The 27,006-nt window shown below is 32.6% G+C and overlaps 1 protein-coding gene across 5 annotated transcripts in view; it reads left to right on the forward strand.

The window, feature by feature from the left end:
- The window catches only part of LOC127282164 (arfGAP with SH3 domain, ANK repeat and PH domain-containing protein), a 527,240-nt gene that overhangs the window by 207,406 nt on the left and 292,828 nt on the right, over positions 1-27,006 (forward strand). For all 5 annotated transcript variants that reach the window (XR_007843154.1, XR_007843155.1, XM_051306275.1 and 2 more), the window contains exon 7: positions 8,573-8,729. Coding sequence is in view for 3 of the 5 variants with exons in the window: in XM_051306275.1 (XP_051162232.1) it covers positions 8,573-8,729 (157 nt within the window). In the remaining 2 variants the exon portion in view is untranslated. The remainder of the gene's footprint in view (positions 1-8,572; positions 8,730-27,006) is intronic.

Raw genomic sequence — 27,006 nt, forward strand, 5'->3', positions numbered from 1 at the left:
AGTAGATAGCGTAACTAGTAGTGTCGCTCTCTTCCCCCACCTCTCACTGTCACCTAGCTGCCAGTGATATACCTTTCGTCTCACACCTTGTTCCTCAGTCGTCTTCCGACTCGCCTAGAGGTGCTCTCTCTGGAGTGAGTCGCTTCTGGCTATTTGGAACTCAGTAGAGGTGCTTCTCTCTGATTACCAAGCCTTTCTGTCTTCCTTGTTCCTTGTCTTCGTGAACTCTCTGTAGGAGGTTTTGCAAGAGTTTTCGAAAGACACGTTCCTTCCTAGAAGGAGCTGTACTCCAGCCTGTAGGAGCTTCTGCGACAGATCGTGATATACACCTTTCTCGTACCTAGTGCGTCATCCTTGCGACTTCACTGTGTGAGTCCCCGTGAGAGGATGCGAGTGTGATGTCATAACCACGATCACTAGAGTGCCGTCTTAGCGACTTCTTTGTGGGATCCACCGCGAGAATGAGTAGAGGAGCTTCTCTCTCTGATGCGGTGCTCAAGGACGTATCTTTTACTCAGGGTGCCCACTGCTTTAAGGTATTTCCTCGAGGATGTTCGTAGTACACGACAAGGAAGAGTATCGGGTACATACCTGATCCTACAACCAAATTGACTACCTTCTAGTTTTCCCTAGCAAATTACCTATGAGTGCACGCCCTAGTTATCGTTTATCATAGTATGGATTACATTTATACCTCGACAATTTATTGAATAAAATTCTCGGTTGAACGCGACCGCGATATCGTGAAGGTACCTACGTATTATTAGACATGGAAGTGACAACGCCATTAGAGTGCACGGAGAGACCGCCTGTTGGAAAAATTACTAAAAAGATATACAAGTAGCGGAAATAAGGTTACATTGTCAAATATTGCTGTAAGAAATCGAAAATACTACTAGCAGCATCCTACTTAATAAAACCGTAGACTATAGTAATTTCTATTCCAATTTGTGTGCAATTTTAATATAGTCTACAGGTTTTATTAAGTATGCTGCTAGTAGAATTTTCAATTTTCTATAGCAATATATGACAAAGTAACCTTATTTCCGCTACTTGTAAATCTTTTTAGTAATTTTTTCAACCGGTGGTCTCTCAGTGTGGAGGGCGCTGCGATGGACCGAATAACTGTCAACCGCGACACTCATTAAACTCAGTTTAAACTCTTATGAGTAGATCCTTTGCAAATAAAAATTCAGATCATTACATGCTTAATAATTTTTGATTGGTTGATTTTAAAACTCCCGCTGAAATGTTTACGACAAGTGGATGATCTGATATATGAAAGTTCGATCAAATGGAAATTCGACGTTTTAACATTTTTATTTAATGAAAATTGGGATAAGTGAAACTTCGGTCAAATAAAGTATCAGTGAAATAGAAATTCTCTGTCTTAAAAATTTTTGCTAAGTAGAATTTTTGTTAAATAACAATTCTATCAAATAAAAATTAGATTGTATAGAAATTTTTTGAATAAAACTTTTGTTAAATAAGAATTTTGTTATATAGAAATTCTTTTAATTGGAAATTCTGATAATAAAAATACTTTTAAGTGGATAAATAGAAATTCGACAAAAGAACAATTCTAATAAATAAAAATTCTTTATTATTTAAATTTTTTGAGATATGCACTGTATTCTCAATTTTTTCATTTTGTGAACTAGCACAGTGTAATTAGTGAAAATGTTTACTAATTTGAATTAGTAAACTACTTTTCCTAAATCAGATTTAAAAATAGTTCTTAACATGAGCAACAATAAGCTTCCCAATGGGAAGTTGCCAAGACTTCCGATTGGTTCAATAATGGGCCATTCTTGGCGCCCAATCGTTTTCTCTTAGCAAAACTATTGGCAACCACCATTGGACATTGGTTTTAGCTTGGAATGATCACGCTACTGACAATGATTGGCAGCCAAGAAAACAAATTTGATTTTCAAAGGCTTGATTTTTTATTCGCTGCCAAAGATCGGCCAAGGATTGGCAACAATCATTGGCAAATTATTGGTAACCAATAATAAACCAATATTAAAAATTTTAATAATTAAAAAAATTATTTATTTAAAACAATATTTTATTTTTATTATTTTTTAATAATTATTATTTTAATTTTAACAATTCAATTAAAATAAAAAAAATGGCCATCACAGTATATAGTGAAACCATTTCTTCCAAAAAAGTTTGTCTCTCATCCTAAAAAAAGGAGACATGGGGCAGAAAAATATTTCAACGAAAAAAAAAATTAGTTAACCTCTTATATACAAATTTAGTGACACCTCAACTGCGAGAAAGAGTGATGTTTGCCCTCCCTATGTGGTGTTGTGCGAACTAAAGTCCAGAGCAGAGCCAACCGCACAGCGCGGGAACATTTGAAGAATTTGAATTTTTTTGTTAAATTTTCGTAGTAATTAAAATTAATTAACTCATTATTACGTTATATAGTTTATTAATTTTTTAAAGAGAAAATTTGACAAAAAATCATTTTCTCATCGTGATATTTTTTTGGGGCCACAAATAATTTTCTTGTCCCATTTTGTTTACAAAGAAAATTAATAAAGAAATTTATTTTCACATCGTGATATTTTTTTGGGCCACAAATAATTTTTTTATAAAGAAAATTTGAAGAAAAATTATTTTCTTATTGTGATTTTTTTTTTGTGGTACGAATAATTTTTTTGGTAAATTTTCGTAGTTAAAAAATTAATTATCTAATTATTAAATATAACATTATTATTAATAATTATTTATTTAATTAAATATTTATTAAATTAATTATTATTTGAATCTAATTATTTGTTTGAAAGTAAAAAATAAAATATCTAATTAATTCAAATTTTTCAAATGTTCCCGCGCTGCGCGGTTGGCTCTGCTCTGGACTTTAGTTCGCTCAACGCCATATAGGGAGGGCGAACATCACTCTTTCTCACAGTTGAGGTGTCACTAGATTTGTATATAAGAGGTGAACTAATTTTTATTTTCGTTGAAATATTTTTCTGCCCCATGTCTCTCCTTTTTTTAGAATGAGAGACAAACTTTTTTTGGAAGAAATGATTTCACTATATACTGTAATGGCCATATAATAATAATGGTAATAATAATAACAATTATAATGATAATAATGATAAAAATTAAAATAGTTTATAAATATTTTTTCTCAATTTTCAAAATAAAAAAGAAAATCAATTTCCGTGGAACATTCCCTCAGTATTAGAGAAATATTCCCTCAATATCATAGGAAAGTTCAAAAATCACCAATGTAAAATTTGGGTGATAAACCTTATTATTGTTAGTTGTTTGATTTTTCTTTGATTTCTATTTTTGCCAGTCTTGGGCCACTCTAGTAGTACCACATTTATAAAACATCTGTTCGTTACATATTAGTTTCAGAATAGATGAAGAATAAATCTAAAATACACTGATTGAACTATTATTATTTCTTAAATTTGACATAGATAAGTAATCGATGTGAGAAAGTATTGAGCTGAAGAACGTAATGTTAATTGTTTAACGAATTCAAAAATCAGTTTATTAAAGTTTGTTCAAATTTTAATCATTACCAATCGAAAGAGCATAAAAAATTGCCTCAAATTTTATGAGTTTTAATCAAATTTAGATGTAGGAAAGATATGAAAAATCAAAATGAAAGTTAAATAACATTTTTCAAACGTTAACGATTGCATTTTAGCGGGTTTATTAAAATTTGTTCTGATTTTTATTATTATTATTAGACTAAAAAGCAGAAATATTTGTCTCATATTCCATAAGTTTCTTTCCGATTTGAATGACTGAAACCGCTAAAAAATCATAATGATGTTGATTTTACAAGTATCTACTGTAGGAAATGCGCGAAAATGCAATCGTAAACGTTTGAAAAAGGTTAATTAAATTTTCATTTTTCAGCGCTTTCCGACATCTAAATTATTGGAATAAAACTCATGGATTTTAAAGCAATTTTTTATGCTTTTTCGATTGGTAATGAATAAAATTTGAACTAACATTAATAACCACGCGATAACGCGATCGTTAACGTTTGATAAAGGTTAAATTAACTTTGATTTTTTATATCTTTCTGACATCTAAATTGCAATATAACTCATGAATTCTGCGACAATTTTTTCTGCTCTTTCGATTGGTAATGATTAAAATTTGAACAAATTTAATAAACGCGCGATAATGCCATCGTTAACATTTTGAAAATGTTAAATTAATTTTGATATTTCATATATTTCCGACATCTAAATTGGAATAAAGCTCATAGATTCTGAGACATTTTTTTATGCTCTTTCGATTGGTAATGATTAAAATTTGAACAAACTTTAATAAACACGCGATAACGCGATCGTTAACGTTTGGTAAAGGTTAAGTTGACTTTGATTTTTTCAGGGAGTAGTATAAGGAGACCGAACGCCATGCGCGGAAAGTGGCCGCACTTTTGGTGATCGTAATTCTCATGGGCACACTTCTGTCGATATCAGCGCTCTTAGTGTAGAAAAGTGGCACTATTTGTCGTCTGCTACTGTGATTATTCAGTGCACATGTTGTTTTTATTAGACATTACACTTCACAAAATATTTTATTTTAAGCGTGTTAAAATTTTATCACAATTCAGTCGTAATTTATTTACTAAACGATAAACCGCACACGATAAACAAACTAAAAAAGCAGAGGTTATATCATGCTTTCTTGTTTACAACGATAGTGTCAGCCTCTCCGAGTGAGGCGCTGCTATCGACAGAAGTGTGCCCATGGGAATTACGATCACCAAAAGTGCGGCCACTTTTGACGCGGATTCATAATGGCCGTTCGGTCTCCTTATACTACTCCCTGGATTTTTTATATCTTTCCGACATCTAAATTGCAATATAACTCATAGATTCTGAGTGGTGCCGTAATTTTCCCCAAATCTCAAATGTCATAATATTCATTTGACATAAAGACAGTTGACATAACCAATATTTGTCATAATTTTTTTAGTCATAATTTTACTTTAGCATAAATTTTAATTGACATACTAATTATTCAGCATAATTCGCATTTGACAGAATGTTTATTTAGTATAAGTTATATTCGGTATAACTTTCAATTGTCATAATTTTTATTTGGCATAATATATATTTGTCATAATCTTTATTTGACATAATTTTCATTGATCATAATTTTCATTTGTCATAATTCTTATTAGTCATAACTTTTATTTGTCATAATTACTGATTGACATAATGTTAACTTTTTATAATAAGCACTTGACATAATGTTTATTTCACATAATTTAAGTTTGACATAATGTTCATTAGACATAATTTTAATTTGACATAATGTTCATTATTCATAATTTTTATTTGTCATAATTATCATGCAGTATAAAATGTACTTGATATAATGTTCATTTGTCATAACTATTTTATGACATAATGTTTATTTGTAATAATTTTTAATTGGTATAACGCTAAATTAGTATAATGTGTATTTGCCATAATGTTCATTTGTCATAATTTTCATTTGTCATAATTCCCATTTGTCATAACTTTATGTGTCAACGATTTTTTGCTGTATCTTCCCATCCTTGGTTTTTTAATTAGTAGTTTGTATATGTTGGTAAAGTAGATCAGGTGGCGCTGTCTAATATTTCTGAAATTAATTCTAATTATTTTTTATTTTATATTTATATATTTTTAAGGATAAGTTTTTTGAAAAGAAAATAATTAAAATTAGTTACTAGTAAGAATTTTAATTTCAAATAATATGATTATATTTTTTAATTATAATCATAGGTGTCTCTAGTATTAAAATATATATTGTAATTTTTAAGAAATGCAAGAATTTGCGTTGTTAAACGGAAAGTTTTAGCAAAAATAATATATATTATTAATTATTAATTCTGTTAAATATTTACTAGCAAGTTGATTGAACAATATAAAAATCTGATAATGTTAATTATTACAGAATTATTAAAAAAAATTTATTAAATTAAAATAAAAAATAATTAGAATTAATTTCAGAAATATTAGACAGCGCCACCTGATCTACTTTACCAACATATACAAACTACTAATTAAAAAACCAAGGATGGGAAGATACAGCAAAAAATCGTTGACACATAAAGTTATGACAAATGGGAATTATGACAAATGAAAATTATGACAAACGAACATTATGGCAAATACACATTATACTAATTTAGCGTTATACCAATTAAAAATTATTACAAATAAACATTATGTCATAAAATAGTTATGACAAATGAACATTATATCAAGTACATTTTATACTGCATGATAATTATGACAAATAAAAATTATGAACAATGAACATTATGTCAAATTAAAATTATGTCTAATGAACATTATGTCAAACATAAATTATGTGAAATAAACATTATGTCAAGTGCTTATTATAAAAAGTTAACATTATGTCAATCAGTAATTATGACAAATAAAAGTTATGACTAATAAGAATTATGACAAATGAAAATTATGACTAATAAGAATTATGACAAATGAGCATTATGTGAAATGCAAATTATGACAAATGAACATTCTGTCAAATACACATTATACTAAATAAGCGTTATGTCAAGTGCTGATTATTAATAATAAACATTATATAAAAAAGTGATTATTACAAATGACAGTTATGATTATTAAGAATTATGAAAAATGAGCATTATGTCCAATAGTCATTATGTTAAATTAGCGTTATACCAGTTAAGAATTATTACCAATAAATATTATGTCAAAAAGTAGTTATGACGAATGAACATTATATCAAATACATTTTATGATAAATGATAATTATGCCAAAGTAAAATTATGATCAATGAAAATTATGTCAAATAAAGATTATGACAAATGTATATTATGCCAAATAAAAATTATGACAATTGAAAGTTATACCGAATATAACTTATACTAAATAAACATTCTGTCAAATGCGAATTATGCTGAATAATTAGTATGTCAATTAAAATTTATGCTAAAGTAAAATTATGACCAAAAAAATTATGACAAATATTGGTTATGTCAACTGTCTTTATGTCAAATGAATATTATGACATTTGAGATTTGGGGAAAATTACGGCACCACGATTCTGAGACATTTCCTATGCTCTTTCGATTAGTTATGATTAAAATTTAAACAAATTTAATAAAAGCGCGATAATGTCATCGTTAACATTTAGAAAATGTTAAATCAATTTTGATATTTCATATATTTCCGACATCTAAATTGGAATAAAGCTCATAGATTCTGAGACATTTTTTTATGCTCTTTCGATTGGTAATGATTAAAATTTGAACAAACTTTAAAAAACGCGCGATAACGCGATCGTTAACGTTTGAAAAAGATTAAATTAATTTGATTTTTCATATCTTTTAGACATCTAAATTGGAATAAAATTCATGGATACTGAGACATTTTTATGCTCTTTCGATTGGTTATGATTAAAATTTGAACAAATTTAATAAACGCGCGATAATGCCATCGTTAACATTTTGAAAATGTTAAATTAATTTTTATATTTCATATATTTCCGACATCTAAATTGGAATAAAGCTCATAGATTCTGAGACATTTCCTATATGCTCTTTCGATTGGTTATGATTAAAATTTAAACAAATTTAATAAAAGCGCGATAATGTCATCGTTAACATTTAGAAAATGTTAAATCAATTTTGATATTTCATATATTTCCGACATCTAAATTGGAATAAAGCTCATAGATTCTGAGACATTTTTTTATGCTCTTTCGATTGGTAATGATTAAAATTTGAACAAACTTTAAAAAACGCGCGATAACGCGATCGTTAACGTTTGAAAAAGATTAAATTAATTTGATTTTTCATATCTTTTAGACATCTAAATTGGAATAAAATTCATGGATACTGAGACATTTTTATGCTCTTTCGATTGGTTATGATTAAAATTTGAACAAATTTAATAAACGCGCGATAATGCCATCGTTAACATTTTGAAAATGTTAAATTAATTTTTATATTTCATATATTTCCGACATCTAAATTGGAATAAAGCTCATAGATTCTGAGACATTTTTTTATGCTCTTTCGATTGGCAATGATTAAAATTTGAACAAACTTTAAAAAACGCGCGATAACGCGATCGTTAACGTTTGAAAAAGATTAAATTAATTTGATTTTTCATATCTTTTAGACATCTAAATTGGAATAAAATTCATGGATACTGAGACATTTTTTATGCTTTTTCGATTGGTTATGATTAAAATTTGAACAAATTTAATAAACGCGGGAAAATGCGATCATTATTACTTGAAAAAGGTGAAATTAATTTTGATTTTTCCTATCTTTCAGACATCTAAATTGCAATATAACTCATAGAATCTGAGACATTTTTTATGCTCTTTCGATTGGTAATGATTAAAATTTGAACAAACTTTAATAAACTGGTTTTTGTATTCGTTAAACAATTAACGGTACGTTCTTCAGCTCAATGAAAGTGACATTAGTAAGTCAGCGATAAAAATTATTCTCGGACAGTGTTATAATAATAATTATTATTAATATTAAGACACTATATTTGTTAATGTTATTTTTTATAATTACAGTTACTTTCAAGACGGGCTTAAAACTATAGAGCATTTTGGTTCTTATATCACCGATCTTAGTTCAAAATTACAGAAAATTAGGCAAACTCAAGATGAAGAAAGGAAAAAGCTTATAGAGTTAAAAAATTTACTGAAGAGTTCAGGATGCGATAAAGAGGTATATGTTTCTATTTTTTTCTGATAGGATTATTAAGTTGAAAAAGTCACAACCCAATCAGCACGAAACCTTGCAGCAATCTTGCGAGAAGCTTTCCGTGTAAGATTGCAGTTCAAAAATGTAGCAAGTTTGGTACAAGCAACAAAATGTCCTCTTACGGCAAGCTATCAGGGCAACGTTGGTGCAAGCTTGCTGAAAGTTTGCAAAACTTAACACGACGCGCAGTTGTAAACGGAAGCTCCTACGGGTACGCAATAAATTTTTTAAGGGGGAGTGATACCTTTGATCCATAAAAAATCGATTTTTTTTATTATCTTAAACGCTACTTTATGATGTGTAGAATAGAAACTATATCAGCAAAAGCGATTTCGAAGTTATTTTATTTAAAAAAAATCGAAATCTGCAGAAGGAGTCCAAGAGCGCTTTGAGTGCTGGATAGCGCAATCGGCTATTCTGTCTTTTACCGTGGTAACAATTGCGTACTTTTACGCTCACAGCCGGTCGAAAGGCTGAAATGAAGCCAATATACTCGGTTCGGAACCCTATTAATATCGGTTTTTTTGAAATCGTGTACCCCCCCCCCCCTAGCGGCCACACGAATTTATCTGGAGGGCTGAAATTTGGTACACATATGTATTTTCACGTGTAGATTACAGGAAAAATATAGCGAGCATGATTGGAGTTGATTATCATAGCGTTGTCAAGGAAAAACCATGAATTTTTACGAAAAATACCTAAAAATAACTATGTACCCCCCCCTTGCAGCCACATCTTTTGACATAAAGAGCTCAAATTTGGTACACTTACGTATTTTTACGAAAAAATTACAGGAAAAAAATAGCGAACTTGATTCGGATTAATTTACATAGCATTGTAAGGGAAAAATAAAAAAATTTCGAAAAAAATGGTTTAATCTCCCTAGCGCACACAATATTCAACCCAGACTGTTCATATTTGCTGTATAAATGTATTTTTGCGTGAAAATTATGGTGAAAAAATGTAAGCACGATTGGAGTTGATGATCAATTTTTATCAAATTTTTAAAGAAAAATGATAATTTTAAGGAAAAAATGTATTTTTCCGCAAAAAACGAAAAAATTTATATCAAGTGATTCAAATTTATACACAAAAAATATGAAACTTTTCCAGATGCCGTTTGAGGCCTGTCGTATTATTTCCAGTCATTTTAATCGTTTTAATGTTTTCAGAATTTGTCAAGGAAGTAATCAAAAGAAACATCAAGAGATTTTCCGTTAAATTTTCACCGCTTTGAATGAAAAATAACAGTACTTTTGATTGGCTTTTGAGAATTGCCACTAGATATGTGAAAAAAATTGTTTTAATAATCTTTTAAATATGGTCATTTGGGGAAAATGTAAACAAGGGGTAAATGTAAACAGCAGATATTGCAGCTTAATTTACAGATTTAAAATTAAGTTCGACCCCAATATTTTAACCTCAGCTCACCTGCAACAGGTTCTGAGTATTGCCAATTTTTTTTTTCGACAATTGTCAAAGCCATACTCCAATTTGTCGCTTAATGCATGAAAGATTGAAAATCAAAGTTTTACTGTTTCAGTATTTTGTCTCGCATTTGAATAAAAATGAACTAAAAATTCAAACTAAAATTTCTAATTATTCCTTATGAATCCCTTAACAAAAGCTGACTTTGATTTTTTAATTTCGTCAATTCAGTTAATAGATAATTAAGTGTTTACATTTACCCCGAAAATTCGAAAACTCGGGGTAAATGTAAACAGAATTTCTGCTGCATTTTAAAAGAAAATAATTGAATAAATTTGCTTCTATTTCACAATTACATTATTTTGGCCCTGTAAAATTACATAAAAAACGAAATTGGATCTTCTTTTATATCTCCTTCGTGTTAGTCAGTTGCAGGTATAGACCTGCATAGTATTGCATAGTGCATTTACGTGTTTAAAATATAGGAAAGCGATTCTTCACAATTGGTGAATAAAACTCAGGTACGTAGGAATCCTAAAATAAGAGTGAGTGATTGATTGGTTGATTGATTGATAGATTGATTGATGGATTGATTGATGGATTGATTGGTTGATTGATTGCACGATTGATTTATGGATTGGTTGATTGAGTAATTGGTGGATTGATTGGTTGATTGGATAATTGATTTATAGATTGGTTGATTGAGTGGTTGATTGGTGGATTGCTTGATTGATTGACTGATTGATTGATTGGTGGATTGATTGGATGATTGGTTGATTGATTGATTGATTGATTGGTTGATTGATTGATTGATTGGTGGATTGATTGGATGATTGGTTGAATCCGCTATTTTGAAAATTTTAAATCTGACTTCAGATTCGTATTCAGCGACCTCGAAAACCTCCGAGTAGCGAAATTTAAGCAAATTTGATCAATTTTTAAAAATATTTTTAGGTTCATCTGCCATATTGGATCCGCCATTTTGAAAATTTTAAATTTGTCTTCAAATTCGTATTCTGTGACCTGAAAAACCCACGAGTAGCGAGATTCAAGCAAATTTGATCAATTTTTAACAATATCTTTATGTTTGTCCGCCATTTTGAAATTTAAAAATTCGATTTTAGAATCTTATTCAGCAACCTTAAAAACTTATTTTCACCAAGTTGAATGAAAATCTATTAAAATTTATTGAATTTATTCAAGTTTTTACATTACTAGTTTTGTTATGGTAATGATTGCTTATTTTATATGTTGCATATCAATCAATTGGTTCAATTATTTTACATCTACCAAGAATTTTTTTTCAGTTTTTACATCCCTTTACACAGTAATATACTTAGGATAACTTTTTTCTTAAACCTCTTTAAACTACAGGGGTGTTTACATTTACCCCGAATTTTGGGAAAATTTCAAAATCTCGGGGTAAATGTAAACAGTCAGTTTTAAGCGATTCAAGTTAATCAATATTTTTTTGTACCTCATAAAATGTTTCTAGGGAAGTGGAGTAACAAGTTCATGGAGTAGAAAACCGGAAGTATTGCTTTTTAAAATAAAAAACTTACGTTATTTTCGAAACTAAGCAAATCCGTTTACATTTACCCCAAATGACCCTAATTCAATTCATTTTCTTAAAATTAAATTCGGAATATTCAGTATACTTAGTATTCTTATTAATAATGTTCTGTCCTTCTTCCAAAGGTCTTTTCTTTGAATTTTCCATTCCAGGTTAAAAATTAATTCGATAAATTTGACAGAACAATAGCATTGAAAAACATTTTATAACGAGAAGATTATCGCTATTTTGCAGCACGAAAAATACAGAAAACAAAAGAATTCGCAAAAATCTCGTATTGTTAACTTCTCGCAATTATGAACAAAATCTTATAAAACATACGATCATCTCGTATCATTATACACCACTATACTCATGCGTAAATCGCAACACATTTCTTTCCGCGTACAATTTAAAGATTTTTTGGTGGTAGAATCCATATCCTAATGTAAATATAACTTTTCTTTTGCTATCCAAAGAGGAATAGTTCGATATTACATAAAAATTTTATTTTTTAAAAGTGGAAATTTGTAGTACTACCTATAAAAAATGTTAGATTAGCTAAAAGCGTTGGTAACAATGACAGTTCCAATTTTATAACGGGGATTGGTTACTGTGTCAGTTGGACTATCAGACTAAATTGTTTGTTGACGTGAATGACGTTTTGTACATATGTCGGTTATTCACATACAAATGACAAAATGATACATTTTTGTCTGATAGTCCAACTGATACGGTAACCAACCCCCGTTATAAATTTGAAATTGTCATTGTTACCAACGCTTTTAGCTAATCTAATTTTCGGTAGATAGAGCTACAAATTTCCACTTATCCAATAAAATTTTGATGTATTATCAAACTATTCTTCTCTGGACAGCAAGAAAAAAGTTATATTTACATTAGGAAAAGGGAGGACATATCGCTATTTGCCACAAATTTGCAGCAATTTTGCAGTGCAATTTTGCAAACTTGGCATTGCAAACTTGCTGCAAAATTGCTGTAAATAGTTGTGCTATTTGGGTAGTGTGTCGCTTTTCCTATATTCTTATGGTGTTTATGGGCGGAAAATCATTGATGGCGTGTTAAGTTGCGAGGCAGAGAGTCCAAGGGTTTAGTTTCGTGATATCCTTTGCAATTCCGGTGGAAAGAAGGCCGATATTTAAAGGTTTGCTGCACAAATTGATAGCAACCTGATTGAAAGGACGAAAAGCCGACATAACTCAATTGCTGCTGGTAATTTTCTCAATGTTTTAATTGTTATCAGATCGCTTCCTTAAATTATATTTATATTTTACTTTGTATGTGAATGGGTGTGAATTTTGATGTGGGAGAAGCTCTGATTATTAATTATAGGCTCGAGTCATTTTGAATTGAATTAAATTATTGTATAAAATTCTTATTATTTTGAATATATTTAATTTATGGAGAAATCTTTTCTTATTTCTATTTTTATGAACTTGAAATTTGTTTCAGTCGTTTTTTTCAAAAAGCTCTCGATGAAATATTTTGGTTTAGTGATTTTTTTAATTTACGAACATAACACTTTCAAAATTCAAAAGAAAATTTGAAGTGTTCTGACTTTTGGGTTAAATTTTCTCAGGCGCACCGTGCGGAATGAACTTATTAAAAACTAGCTGTCGACCCCGCGTTGGGTAGGTCTCGACATCTAGTTGCGCGTGACCGATAGCATTTTCATACAAAAAATATTAGTATTTACTTAGTATTTGCATCAAGATCGTCTGTAAATTGCTCAGAATTCATTTACATTGCTTAAAAATTATATAAATATTTGATTGTTACACTAGTTTACAGAGATTTTGATCCACTACATTTAACAATCATTTCTCATGTAAAATGACCAGCTGAATCCGAAAATGAAGTCCAAAATTAAGAAAGTAGAACGGGTTTTAAGATATTGTTGACTTTACACATTCTTCAGTATGGAAAAAATCGTTTTACTTAAATGTAAATATCATCGTTTCAGTAGACGGATTGTAATTTAATTTTTTTTAAATTAAAGGTAATTAATTTTCCAAACAACCGTTTATAGAATATTTTCCAATCCGACCATCGCCTTAAACGCTATTGATAAATATGAGAGATTCTTCTTCTATCGCCCCAGTCCAAAAAGGGTAAGTTCTGGGATTGGCTTGATACTTCGGTAAATTGTTGTCCTATATGAAAGTAACAAATTCCTAAAACATGAAATCATTACTCACATAGCACCATTATTTCCAGGAAGTTTCCAGGAAAATATTTAAGGTAACTTCGGAAGTTTCCACTGGTAACTTTGTTGAAACTTCCTGTTTATTTCCCTGAATCTGAAAATGTCTTAGGTCCGGTAATTTCCCTTATTAAGGGAAACTGTTACCTTTCTGGATTAAGTTCCAAAAAATTATCTTAGTAAATTGCAAGGAAAATTGCATTGGAAAATTCATAGATTTTTAAATTGTTATTTTCCAAGAATTTACTATAAAATTGTCTGCAGTAATTGCAATATATATATATATTACATAATTTATTAATATAAATTATTTTTTATTATATATTTATTATTTTATTATTATTATTATATTTTTTGTTTATTTATTATTTTTTAAACTTTATTTAGTACTTAAGATAGTAAACAGGAAAATTAAATTTATAAATATAATAAAAAATAAATTTTAAAAATTAATTATTTCATTTTCTTCCTTCACTTTTTCCCTTAACTTATGTTTATTTATTATTAATATTAATGCAAAAATTTTTTGAAATAAATTCGGAGGGACTGGGGATTGAACCCGGGTTCGCCGCGCATAAAGAAACAACCTAACCAACTAACCAAATATGAATGGAAAAAAAATCTTTCCCTTAAGCTGCAAGTGATCTCCCATTGGCGGGTTCCATTTCAAATCAGGCAGATTTTCCACTTCTGGTCACAAAATGCTATGGCAATGAAATATGTTGTTTTTCAGCGAAAATTAAAAGATACGTGTTTTCCCGATTAAAAAAAAAAAATTTTCCCTTGAAGTTATCAGCATTTGAATGCTATCGCCATTTTTCCAAAAATAAGTCATTTTGTCTCTTAAAATCTATTTAACTTTTGTCCTAATTAAGCAATTTAGGTTTTCTTTGTGAATTTCAATGTGTTTTTTTGTACTCTTTTAAAATCCACAACAAATTTTTAAAAATATTCAGAAATAGCAAAATGGCGACGATTTTTTAAAAAAATTACAAAGTCAATTTTTTTAAAAACTCCACCTTTATATTTTTTGCTGATTTTTTTTCAACATCCTCTTATTACTACGAATATTTCCTGTGAAAGTCAGATTCGCTAAATAATTTATACCATAGATAAAAATTAATGAAGAAATATTTTTAAATTTTTTTGTTTGAACTACGTCAATTAAAAAAACAGACAACAAAATTTATTCAAAAACAATTTTCAATGATTTAATTATATTTTTTAAAAACCTTCTTAAATGATTTCAATTTTCTTCATCGGAATTCGGAATAAACCATTCGTGTTCAGCGCTTCTAACCAGAGCGGTTGAAATTATAATAAAAACAATAAAAAAAACAATAACAAAAGCAAATTTTATTTATGGCAACTTCAGATTACACAATGTTGTTGTTTCAAAGTTAACCCTTTAATAAAATAACTACAATTTTTCGCAATGGCAAAGGTTCGAAAAGTAAATATGCACTACGATCGACAAGTTTGTCCAGATTTTGAAGCTGTGCACAAGAAAAAAATTTACAATATTCCGAATAATGGATTTGTGCAATTGCAAGAAGTAGCGGTTATAATAAAGCCGTTTTTTCCAGATAAAAATATTGAATGGAAAGATCTTGTATGCAAGAATTGTTATCGTAGACAAATCGTTGATTCATTTGCTGAAACAACATCCAGTAAAATGTCCAAAATATATGACGTTCGACTAACAAACAATAACACCGGCACACAAAAAAAAAAAATTTCGAGTGCGAAGACCGCCACATGGTAGGTTCTCTTCCTTAAGATGTATCTAAAGAGAAAATCCTAGTCCGACCTCGAGTTTGGTTCTTGTTTCATTTTTACAGGCCTGGTGGGGGGGTGTAGTTTGAGAAATTAACATATATGGGAATTTAATTTCTTTTATCAACTGAAAGTGAATGTTTGCTTATTCTAACTGTGGATTTTGATTCAGTGGCACTAATTACATGAAAATTTAATAAATACACAAATTTAAAAATGGCGGATCCAATATGGCGGACCTAAAATGGTGGATTTTTTGAAAAATTTGCTTGGATTTCCTTGAAACTTGTTACTAGGGGGTTTTTCGGGTCGCTGATTACGAATTTGATGTCAAATTTTATAAATTCAATATGGCGGATCCAATTTGGCGGACCTAAAATGGTGGATTTTTGAAAAATTTGTTTGGATTTCCTTGAAACTTGTTACTAGGGGGTTTTTGGGGTCGCTGATTACGAATTTGATGTTAGTTTTTCAAAATTCAAAATGGCGGATCTAATATGGCGGACCTAAAATGGTGGATTTTTGAAAAATTTGTTTGGATTTTCTTGAAACTTGTTGCTAGGGGGTTTTTGGGGTCGCTGATTACGAATTTGATGTTAGTTTTTCAAAATTCAAAATGGCGGATCTAATATGGCTGAAAATTTTCGAAAAATTGTTTGGTTTTTGTAAAAAATTGCTATTTTGGGCTGTTTAGGTTGCTCAATAAGATTCTGACACTTCTTTTTTTTAAATTTTGGAATAGTGAATTTAATGTGGCTGACAATTAAAATTTTTTTATTTTCTCGATCGTTTACCCTGAATCTGAATTCACCAAAATTTAGTAATGGCTTGATACTGAGGTATCCCTCCTCTGCATCGTAATCTTCTTATCTACTTTTGCCATGAAGGCATATTTTAAACATAGAAACTTAGCCGAAAATTCGTTGCCCGCCTTCACCACGGGGAGGTGTCCTAGTCGCGAAAATAGAAAAAATAGAAATTAAATCGGAGAAATATTATTTATAAGACAACTAACTTGAGGTTGTATTTTTACAGATATGCAGTTATATTTTGACAACTTTTACATCAAGCCATTACTAAATTTTGGTGAATTCAGATTCAGGGTAAACGATCGAGAAAATAAAAAAATTTTAATTGTCAGCCACATTAAATTCACTATTGCAAAATTTAAAAAATAGAAGTGTCAGAATCTTATTCAGCAACCTAAACAGCCCAAAATAGCAATTTTTTACAAAAACCAAACAATTTTTCGAAAATTTTCAGCCATGTTAGATCCGCCATTTTGAATTTTGAAAAAGTAACATCAAATTCGTAATCAGCGACCCCAAAAACCCCCTAGTAACAAGTTTCAAGAAAATCCAAACAAATTTTTCAAAAATCCACCATTTTAGGTCCGCCATATTAGATCCGCCATTTTGAATTTTGAAAAACTAACATCAAATTCGTAATCAGCGACCCCAAAAACCCCCTAGTAACAAGTTTCAAGGAAATCCAAACAAATTTTTCAAAAATCCACCATTTTAGGTCCGCCATATTGGATCCGCCATATTGAATTTATAAAATTTGACATCAAATTCGTAATCAGCGACCCGAAAAACCCCCTAGTAACAAGTTTCAAGGAAATCCAAGCAAATTTTTAAAAAAATCCACCATTTTAGGTCCGCCATATTGGATCCGCCATTTTTAAATTTGTGTATTTATTAAATTTTCATGTAATTAGAGCCACTGAATCAAAATCCACAGTTAAAATAAGCAAACATTCACTTTCAGTTGATAAAAGAAATTAAATTCCCATGTATGTTAATTTCTCAAACTACACCCCCCACCAGGCCTGTAAAAATGAAACAAGAACCAAACTCGAGGTCGGACTAGGATTTTCTCTTTAGATACATCTTAAGGAAGAGAACCTACCATGTGGCGGTCTTCGCACTCGAAATTTTTTTTTTTTGTGTGCCGGTGTAATTTAAGCGACCATTTTCTTGAAAACTTTAAATTAGGTTTGGAGAATTGCCAAACAAAGTCTGAAAAAATCCGTCTACTTACATTGTTACCTAAAAATCAACTTTCAAAAAATGAAATAATCTCGAAACTTTCTGTAACAAAATATATGATAGATGAATCACGAAAACTGAGCAAAAATAAAAGGATTTATGTTTCACCTGATCCCTATAATGGTCATCCAATTTCCGAAGAGCAAATTAAACTTGTTGAAGAATATTATTTGAATGATGACTTAGATTGTACTAGACAGAGTCCCAATAAACATGACGTGATAAATGTTTTCGAAAATGGAGTAAAAGTTAAAAAAGCAAAACGTTTCCTGACACGCAGTGTCAGACTGTCACCAGTCTGACTGGTAAAAATTGGAAAATCAAAATTTTATTCACTACGGCCAAAATGGGTTATTAATAATGCTCGAAGAGAAGTATGTGTCTGCATTTAATGCGAAAATTTCGATTCTGTTTAATAACTCTCATGACACTATTAAATGAAAAGTCCTCAAACTTAAAACACATTTCTTAAATAGTATGTTTATCTATGATGTGTTCTTCTGCTTCAGAAAAATGTATTTTTCAAAAATGTGAGTTGTGTCCAGGTTCTGAAAATTTAACAATCGTGAAGCTGAACATCCCTGTAGACGTAGCATTTGAAGAGGTGAGTTTTGCTTTATGGCACAAAACCGATTTGGAAAAACGAACAACTTCCTTCAATACGTTCTTAGAAGAGTTCAGGCACTGGTCAAAGAAAGCAAATACACATAAGTATGTAAAGGACACACAAAAAGAAGAAATAAGAAGAGCAAAAGAAGAAACAAAAAATGACTTTGGAAAAATTATTATACATTGCGACTTTGCAGAGAATTGGGGACGAGTTTTGAAAGATGAAATTCAGAGTTGTTATTGGAAAAGTGTTCAAATATCTATTTTCAAGGCTGTTTGCTATCACGGTAATGAAACTCAAAGCTTTGCTCTTATTAGTGACAATACCTAACATGATTCTGCCCATGCAGTTTTAGCCATAAATCACATTATTGAAAGTTTAAAAAAATCGCAAATTGAATCGATACAAGAAACCACTGCGATCACGGACGGAGCATCTGACCATTTCAAAAATCGGTTTCAATTTCACAAATTTTCTAAGTCAAAAGTTAATAAGAAATGGATCTTCTCTGCTACTGGACACGGAAAAGGTAATATTGTTGTATTAACCCTCCTAAAAAAATCAGTCTGAATTTACCCATGGATTTTCCATTAAAAAATCCATGTGGAGATCTGAAATTAACCGCATAACTAAAATCCGCTAGTATTTCCACGTGGAAAATCCAGATGGTTTTTTTCTGTTCAAAAATGTTATTAAATTAACACAATTTTCACTTAAGGGGTTACGCCACCCTGAACGCATGAAAATCGGATGGTTTTTTAGGAATTTTTTTGACAAAACTGTTAGAGGTAGGACTTATTTACATTTGAAGGGTAGAATGACAAAAGGGGTCAAGCGCCAATTCACTGTTTTTACAGGAAGTAAAAAAAACATTTTTAAAAATTTTGCAGGCCATTTAAAAAAAACTGAGAAAACCGTTTCGATATATTAGTGTTTTAATGGGTGTACTTCCGAAGTAGGGGTACATCCGATCTTAATGAAACTTGTTATACTAACGTATTTTGGCGCGCTGATTACGAAAATGATAGTGGAAATTGGCGCAAATTTGATTAACATGGTAAAAACCATAAAAAACACCATAAAATCATGGTTTTTTGCGATTATCTCGTAAAAAACGCAAAATTTCGAAAAATTTTTTAGACAAAAGTTGTAGATCTCAAAAAAACACACATTTTATGTTTTATGCATTTTTTACCAAAAGTCATTATTTTTCCAGAAAAATCCAAAAAACGAAAAACACCATGATAATGAAAACATATACCGCAGTCACGGTTAGACATATTATTTGACTCGTATATAGTATCATATTCACCATTAATCAGGATCCAACGAATTCCGCAAAATACTTTCGGCCATATCCACCCCCTCTCGCCAAGGTTTTTTTAAAAAGAAAAGCGAGCAGTACCTTACGCGTACGAAGGCCGTGTTTACTATTTTGCGTTTACCGCTGCTGTAGACTCCACCCCACAATTTCCGAAAATTACTTTCGGACACATCCACCCCCTCTCGCCAAGATTTCTTAAAAAGAGAAGCGAGCAGTACCTTACGCGGCCGAAGGCCGTGTTTACTATTTTGCATTTACCGCTGCTGTAGACTCCACCCCACAATTTCCGCAAATTAGTTTCGGACCATTTTTCTCGAAAAATAATGACTTTTGGTAAAAAAATGCATAAAACATAAAATGTGTGTTTTTTTTGAGATCTACAACTTTTGACTAAAACTTTTTTCGAAATTTTTTGTTTTTTTAAGAGATAATCGTAAAAAACCATGACTTTATGGTGTTTTTTATGGTTTTTACCATGATAATCAAATTTGCGCCAATTTTCACTATCATTTTCGTAATTAGCGCACCAAAATACGTTAGTATACCAAGTTTCATTAAGATCGGAGGTACCCCATACTATATACGAGTCAAATAATATGTCTAACCATGACTGCTGTATATGTTTTCATTATCATGGTGTTTTTCGTTTTTTGGATTTTTCTCGAAAAATAATGACTTTTGGTAAAAAATGCATAAAACATAAAATGTGTGTTTTTTTGAGAGCTTCAACTTTTGTCTAAAACTTTTTTCGAAATTTTTTGTTTTTTACGAGATCATCGTAAAAAACCATGATTTTTTTTTATGGTTTTTACCATGATAATAAAATTTTCGCCAATTTTCACTATCATTTTCGTAATCAGCGCACCAAAATACGTTAGTATACCAAGTTTTATTAAAATCGGAGGTACCCCTACTTCGGAAGTATATCCAAAATTTTATCAAAATTTTTGAAAAAAATTAATTTCTTTCGAAAATTTTTAATAAAATTGTTAAGAATTATTTTATTATTCGCCTTTTCTTATTTACTGACAATTAATATTATTATTAAATGAACAATTGGAGTTCCGTTTTAGGGGCCATTCATTAATTACGTAAGGGTCCTTAGGGAGAGGGGGGGTTTATAAAATCTCTACATGGTCTTACGTGGGGGGGTAGAAGCTAATCTTACGTAAGATTTTACCTAGTATTTTCCATTTGTATTGATGTAATTAATTTTTTAATTACATTAATATTGTTAAAAACTTACGTAAGAAGGGGGAGGGGGGGGTCCGAAAAATCTTATGTATCCTTACATGGGGGTAGGGGGGGTCAAAATTAGCCAAAATCGTCCTTACGTAATTAATGAATGGCCCCTTAGACGTTGTATGGTATAGACGTGTTTAGAGGGCGCTCTCTGAAATTATTTATATTCTTGTAATTTACATTGAAATGTGATCGTTGTTTACTGATGTGAGGTGAATTCAGTGATGTTTCCTCGTGTTTTTTTCTTTTACACTTGTTTTTTACTCATTTTTGTATGGTGTTTCTACGTTACATTAAACTAATTGAAAATTTCTGTGAAACAAACGATAACTTAGTCAAGTCTTGGTGTAGTTTATAGTGAGTGATTTATGAAGTTTATTGTAAGCTTTAAAGTAGAGGAAAATTTAAATAAAAGAGAAGATACTCTCGACAAGATTATGGATGTTTTTTATCAAGTAGGGTTGCAGATTAATGAGTCTTGTATAGAATCGGCTTATCGTATTGGTAAACCAGGTATAAATAGACCGATCTTGGTACCCTTAATAGCACCAAGATGGAAATCCTTACTTCTTAAAAACATTAAGGAATTCAAAAATCTTGGAATATCAATTGCGAATAATTTATCTAAAGAGGAACGTCTAGAACGAAAAGAATTACTTATGTTCAAAGATAAGTTAATTGAGGGAAGTGAGCGAAACAATATAATCAAGGGAAGCAAACTATGGATCGGGAACAAGGCATTCTCAGTAGAAAAGCTCCAGGAAATGGAAAATGAAAAAGAGCAACAACGCTCCCAATCTTCTTACCAGTGTCCAAATACGCTAAATGAGTCAACTCCAAAAAGAAAAAGGTAGCCAGGTCGTCCACCAGGGGCAAAGCGTCAATTACAAATGGATAGAATTATTCAAAAGGACTCGTTTGTCAGTTTTGTTCTGGAACGCTAACGGCTTTCGTAATATTATAGACTTAACAGACAATAGTATAGTTGGTTATGTGTGTCAGAAGCTTGGCTTTAAAAACCTCCTTCTTTCCTACCTGCATATTTATGTGAATTTAACTTTATATTTCACAATGCATTACGTGAAAGAGTAATGGGTAGGGCAAAGGGAGGTATGGCAATATTTTTTAGAAAAAACATTTTTAATATTCAAACAATTTTACAAGATGACCATGATATTTTTGTACTATTCAAAAAAAATTACTCAGTTTTTATCGTGGGGTCGGTGTACTCTAACCCAACTTTGTAGGAAGACTGTTGTCGATCAACCCTGAATGCGGTCTTTACTTGAATTAAAAATTTAAACTTGTGCTGCACGATAATAGTGGGAGGTGATTTTAATGGTAGAACTGGTGAATTAAATCAATTGGATGAAGTTGCCCTGTTGGAATTAATTAATTTAACTGTTTGGAATTAATTTTTGGCAAATATGCACACACCAAGAATTACTTTTAATGTCAGTCTAATTGATGTAAGAGATCCTATCTTGGATGCAGATATTATGTATAAAGAATTGATATTAGTGATAAAAAATTATAAGAATGGTAAAGCAAATGGTCCAGATGGGATTTCATACGAATTCTTTAAAAATTTTCCATCGAATTGGCTCTTGTACATGCATTATCTGTTTAACAAGGTTCTCGAATCGGAGTCGGGGCCTGTAAGGCGGGGACAATCTCATGCATTTATGATTCATAAAAAAGGGGATAAATCTAATCCAACAAACTATAGATGCATTGCACTTATGAACTCAATTTCCAAAATTTTCACACAAATTCTAAACAGAAGATGTAGGCAGAGAATTGTAACATTATTCCTGAATTTCAATTGGGCTTTAGGGGTAAACTGGGTTGCATAGACAATGTATTTGTGTTAAATTCCATTATTTAGATTCGATTAAGTCCTGAGAAGGGTAAATTATATGCTTTTTTTGTTGATTTTGAAAATGCATTTCCTTCAATTGACTACAACAAGCTCTGGACTAAACTTTTTAAAATTGGTGTTAGCGCAAAGTTTGTTAGAATTTGTAAAAACTTTTATGAGTCGGCATTAATTGTGGTTCGTACGAAAGAGGGTATAGCGCAGAGGTGTAGTAATAGACTTATCTAATGAATTATTGTTATTGGCTTATGCTGATGATATTGTACAATAAGTGTGAAGTAGAAATTGTAAATAATTATATGTGTACCTTCGAATCAGATTCTCTGATTCGGGCGTTTTTTGTAATGCTGCCGATAAAGCCATTTCTACATCGAAAATTGCGACAAAGTCTGTATTAAATATTTTAAAGCGATCAAACTCTAACGTGTGGGAAACTAAGAATAAATTATTTGATAACAATGAGCGTTGTAATATACGAGGCAGAAATCTGGGGTCTCCGATACCTGGACTCTTTAGAAAAGTGCATACAAGTTTCTAGTAAGCAATAAAGTTAAAATTTTTGAACAGTATGAATTGTTTTTGAGGGGGGTGGACCACGAAAGACAGCAAAGGTCGTCGAGTCTTCAGATCTACCCGACTTTGATAGTCGAGGAAGAGGCTCATTCTTATTTGAATTTAAAACTTTCAACTTCGGTTGTTAGATTAATGGACCAGATAAGAATGAACCAATTTAGACGTCAAACAATAGTATACAAAAAAGAGTTATTTAATATTGATGAGGAACAGACCTGTATTTGTTGTAACTTAAAATTAAAAGAAACATATATAATTATTATCTTAATTACATTAATATAAATATTATAATTTACACCGGACAAATAATTAATTTAATAATTAGTATGTTTTATAACGAAATTATTTAATTAATTAATGTTATTAATTAATAATCCCCTTTAATTGTTACAAAAGAAAACCCAACGTGATAATTGTTAGACGCCAGCCAATTTTTAAATGGAATTGGCAAACCAGAAAAATCACGAAATAACCCCAAAACTCAAAATTAATCAATTAAATCTCAGAGGAGATTCTGTCGAGAACGAAAGTCGCAAAAAGGGACACGACCCTTGAGACACGACACAACAAAATTGGACTTACCCACGTCGACAAATTCGGCTCACAAATTTCCTTTTGGTCTGTCCTCTCAGCTGATGTCGGGAAGACGCCGGCAAGGGAAAAATGGCCAAATACACAAAATAAACACAACTCTCCTTGACCACTTTATTAATACAATAAATCGAGCCTCCGCCCGACAATTGAACAATAATTGTCTCCAATCACAAAACACGCCACTCCTCTACACAACTTAACACAACTCAAAAATACAAACGCAAAAATGTCGACGACTCAACACACGCTCTCTGTGTACTTCTCAAATTGATTTCTCTTCTCTCGATCCCTTCGTCTCCGTCTCGTTCCGTAGTTGGCCGCCGTGATGGCGCCACGTCCCGGACGCCTGCTCTGCCTTATCCCTCAAACCCCCTTACGCGCGAAACTCATCCCCAGTCAAACTTACCTTGTGACGAATTACTTCGTCACAAACACCCCTCCCCTAGGCCGTTACTACTCCCAGCAGTAACGCCTAACCACAACACCAAAACCCATGTCGAAAAAGATGACAGCATAATCGCTGGTCAGCGGAAGCATATTATTTGAAGGCACGTCGCCTTTCCTCCAACAACTGCTTCACCGCCAAGTTGATGGTTTCTGGTGGTAATCCGGCCATGACCCGAGTCAAATCTGCAATCGCCTGGGGCAACTCTACGACCGGAACTTCCACTGGCGCCACTTCTGCAGAAGGTAGTGGAGCATCCGGAACCGACTCCACTTCAGGACCCTTGTCGACAATTGGTGGTCGAGAAGAGGTTCTGTCGATTAAAAGCGGAACCTTAGCTATTTCCCTCGACTTTTCTTTCCGGGCGTCCACCCCCTTTGTCATACTTACACGCCCACACACCCCAGTCGATAAATTGCGGTTTTTCTCACGAATGAACCTTTCATGGGCCTCGGCACACCTTGGGCATGTCGCCAAGGTCACGTACTTCCTGCCGCAATTGAAACAACAGGACTCCGTGACCTTCTTTGGGCATTGCTGGCGACGATGGCCCCTCAGCCAACAATTTTGACACACCCGGGGGGGTGGATCAATCGTTGGATCCGTTGGGATGGGTTTCAACCCCTGAAACATCACCCCAGTAGTTTTAGTGGGTAGAGGTCCATATCTACCACTATTTGTCTCCTTCTCTCTGGGTCGCAAACTTTTCTCATGGTTTGGAGGGCCAGGAGGTGTGATTGGTCTCGTCGGAATAATCACATCATCGTCGTCACCACGAGAAACGAGATCTTCCTTTCTCAATGCTTTCTTCCTCTTTTCCATCTCTTCTCGCTGGCCCTCCCTCAACTTCTCCAAACCCACCGTCGTCTGCCGTGGCTTGTCTTGGACAAAACGCTCCAACTCCAGAACAGCCAAACGGTCCTCAAATTACTCCCAACTCTCCCCCTTGCGTCGATGTGGGTAATTGTCCACAGTTTCTGTCGACGATGAGGCCTTCGGTTCGATAGTGGGAACCTCTTTACTCTTCTCTCCCCTAGTCGGTAAGGAGTGGCGACGGATCGCCCCCAGTTCTCCGGTCTCCATTGGGTCTGGGTTTGGAAAATCCAGCAACGAAGGTGGAATTGAAACGTCCCTTGGTGGTTCAAAAACGTTCTCCGGGCGATGGATTGATGCCGATCTCAATCGCTGACGACCAACTCGTCGTCCCTTCCCCTGTCGTGCATCGCCTTGCTGAGACATTTCCTCTCTCCTATACGGCCTCTGTCGTTTATCCCCTCTCCTCCTTCTCTCGCTACCCTTGTCGATACTCCTCCTTCGATCTAAAAAAAAGACAATCATTAGTAAAATTTAATGAGCTCGTTGGGGGAGGTATCGTTTAAGGTCTGAGACATGAATTTTTGGGATACGACGACTTTCGTTATCACATAAGACAAAAACCGTCGGTGATAGTTTTTCCACAATCTCGAAAGGGCTTTCATATTTCGGTGCGAGTTTTGTCGCGAAATTCCGTGTACCACTCGACAATTTGTGTGATTTACGGAGTACTAAATCACCCACATTAAACAACCCCTCACGTCGATTACGGTTATAGTACTCGGTCTGTCGATTACGTTCTTTGTCGATAAATTTCGCTACCAAGTCTCGCAACGCATCCAACCTTTTCACCCTGTCTACCCAATCTTCTGGCGCAATTCTCCTAACCTGATCTCGTGGTTCTACCTCCCGTCGCAAACTTTTAACCGGTCGAGGATGTCTTCTGTAATTCAAAAATGCGGGAGACGTTTTAGTCGCCACCTGTGTCACAGTGTTCATAGCATGGCGAAACTCGTGAACATGAAGATCCCAGTCGCGATGATCATTCCCTATGAAAGTCGCAATCATGGTCTTCAATGTCCGGTTACTCCTCTCCACAGGATTAGCTTGCGGGTGGTAGGGTGGTGTAGTGATGTGTTTGACACCATATTCCTTAAGCGTTTCCTTGAGGAACTTGTTGTCGAACTCCTTCCCATTGTCTGTTAATAAAAAGTCAGGGGTTTCCCAGCGAAAGAGGACCAATTCTTCAAATGCTTTGGCCACCGACTTTCCATCAGCTGATCGCAACGGTTTCACCTCAACCCACCTCGAGAAAAGATCTTGAAACACGACAAGATATTTACACCTACTCTTGCTTGGTGGAAACTCCATCGTATCCGCTGCCACTACAGCCCAAGGTCGCTCAACTATCCTCTGTCCCATTAGTCCTGCCGGTCCAGCTTGTGATGCTTTGTGAAGCTGGCACTGGGGACATCGAGTGACATACTAATGGACATCATTTCAGATTCCTTGCCAGTAATATTCTCTCGCCACTCGATTGTATGTTTTCTCCACCCCCAAATGACCTGTCGACGCCAACCCATGGCCGTCGTGGAGAACTCTCTCTCTGTACTCCTCAGGTACCACCAGTTTCCAACCATCCTCGTCGCCAACAATCGGAAGGAGTAACGGGTCACTCCTATGTCGATAAAGATGATCGTTCTCAATTTTCCATCCAGGAAAACGCTCCG

The sequence above is a fragment of the Leptopilina boulardi genome, unplaced genomic scaffold, assembly GCF_019393585.1.
Source record: "Leptopilina boulardi isolate dan_hultmark-lab unplaced genomic scaffold, ZJU_Lbou_2.1 LbouV2_285, whole genome shotgun sequence".
Taxonomy (NCBI): Eukaryota; Metazoa; Arthropoda; class Insecta; order Hymenoptera; family Figitidae; genus Leptopilina; species Leptopilina boulardi.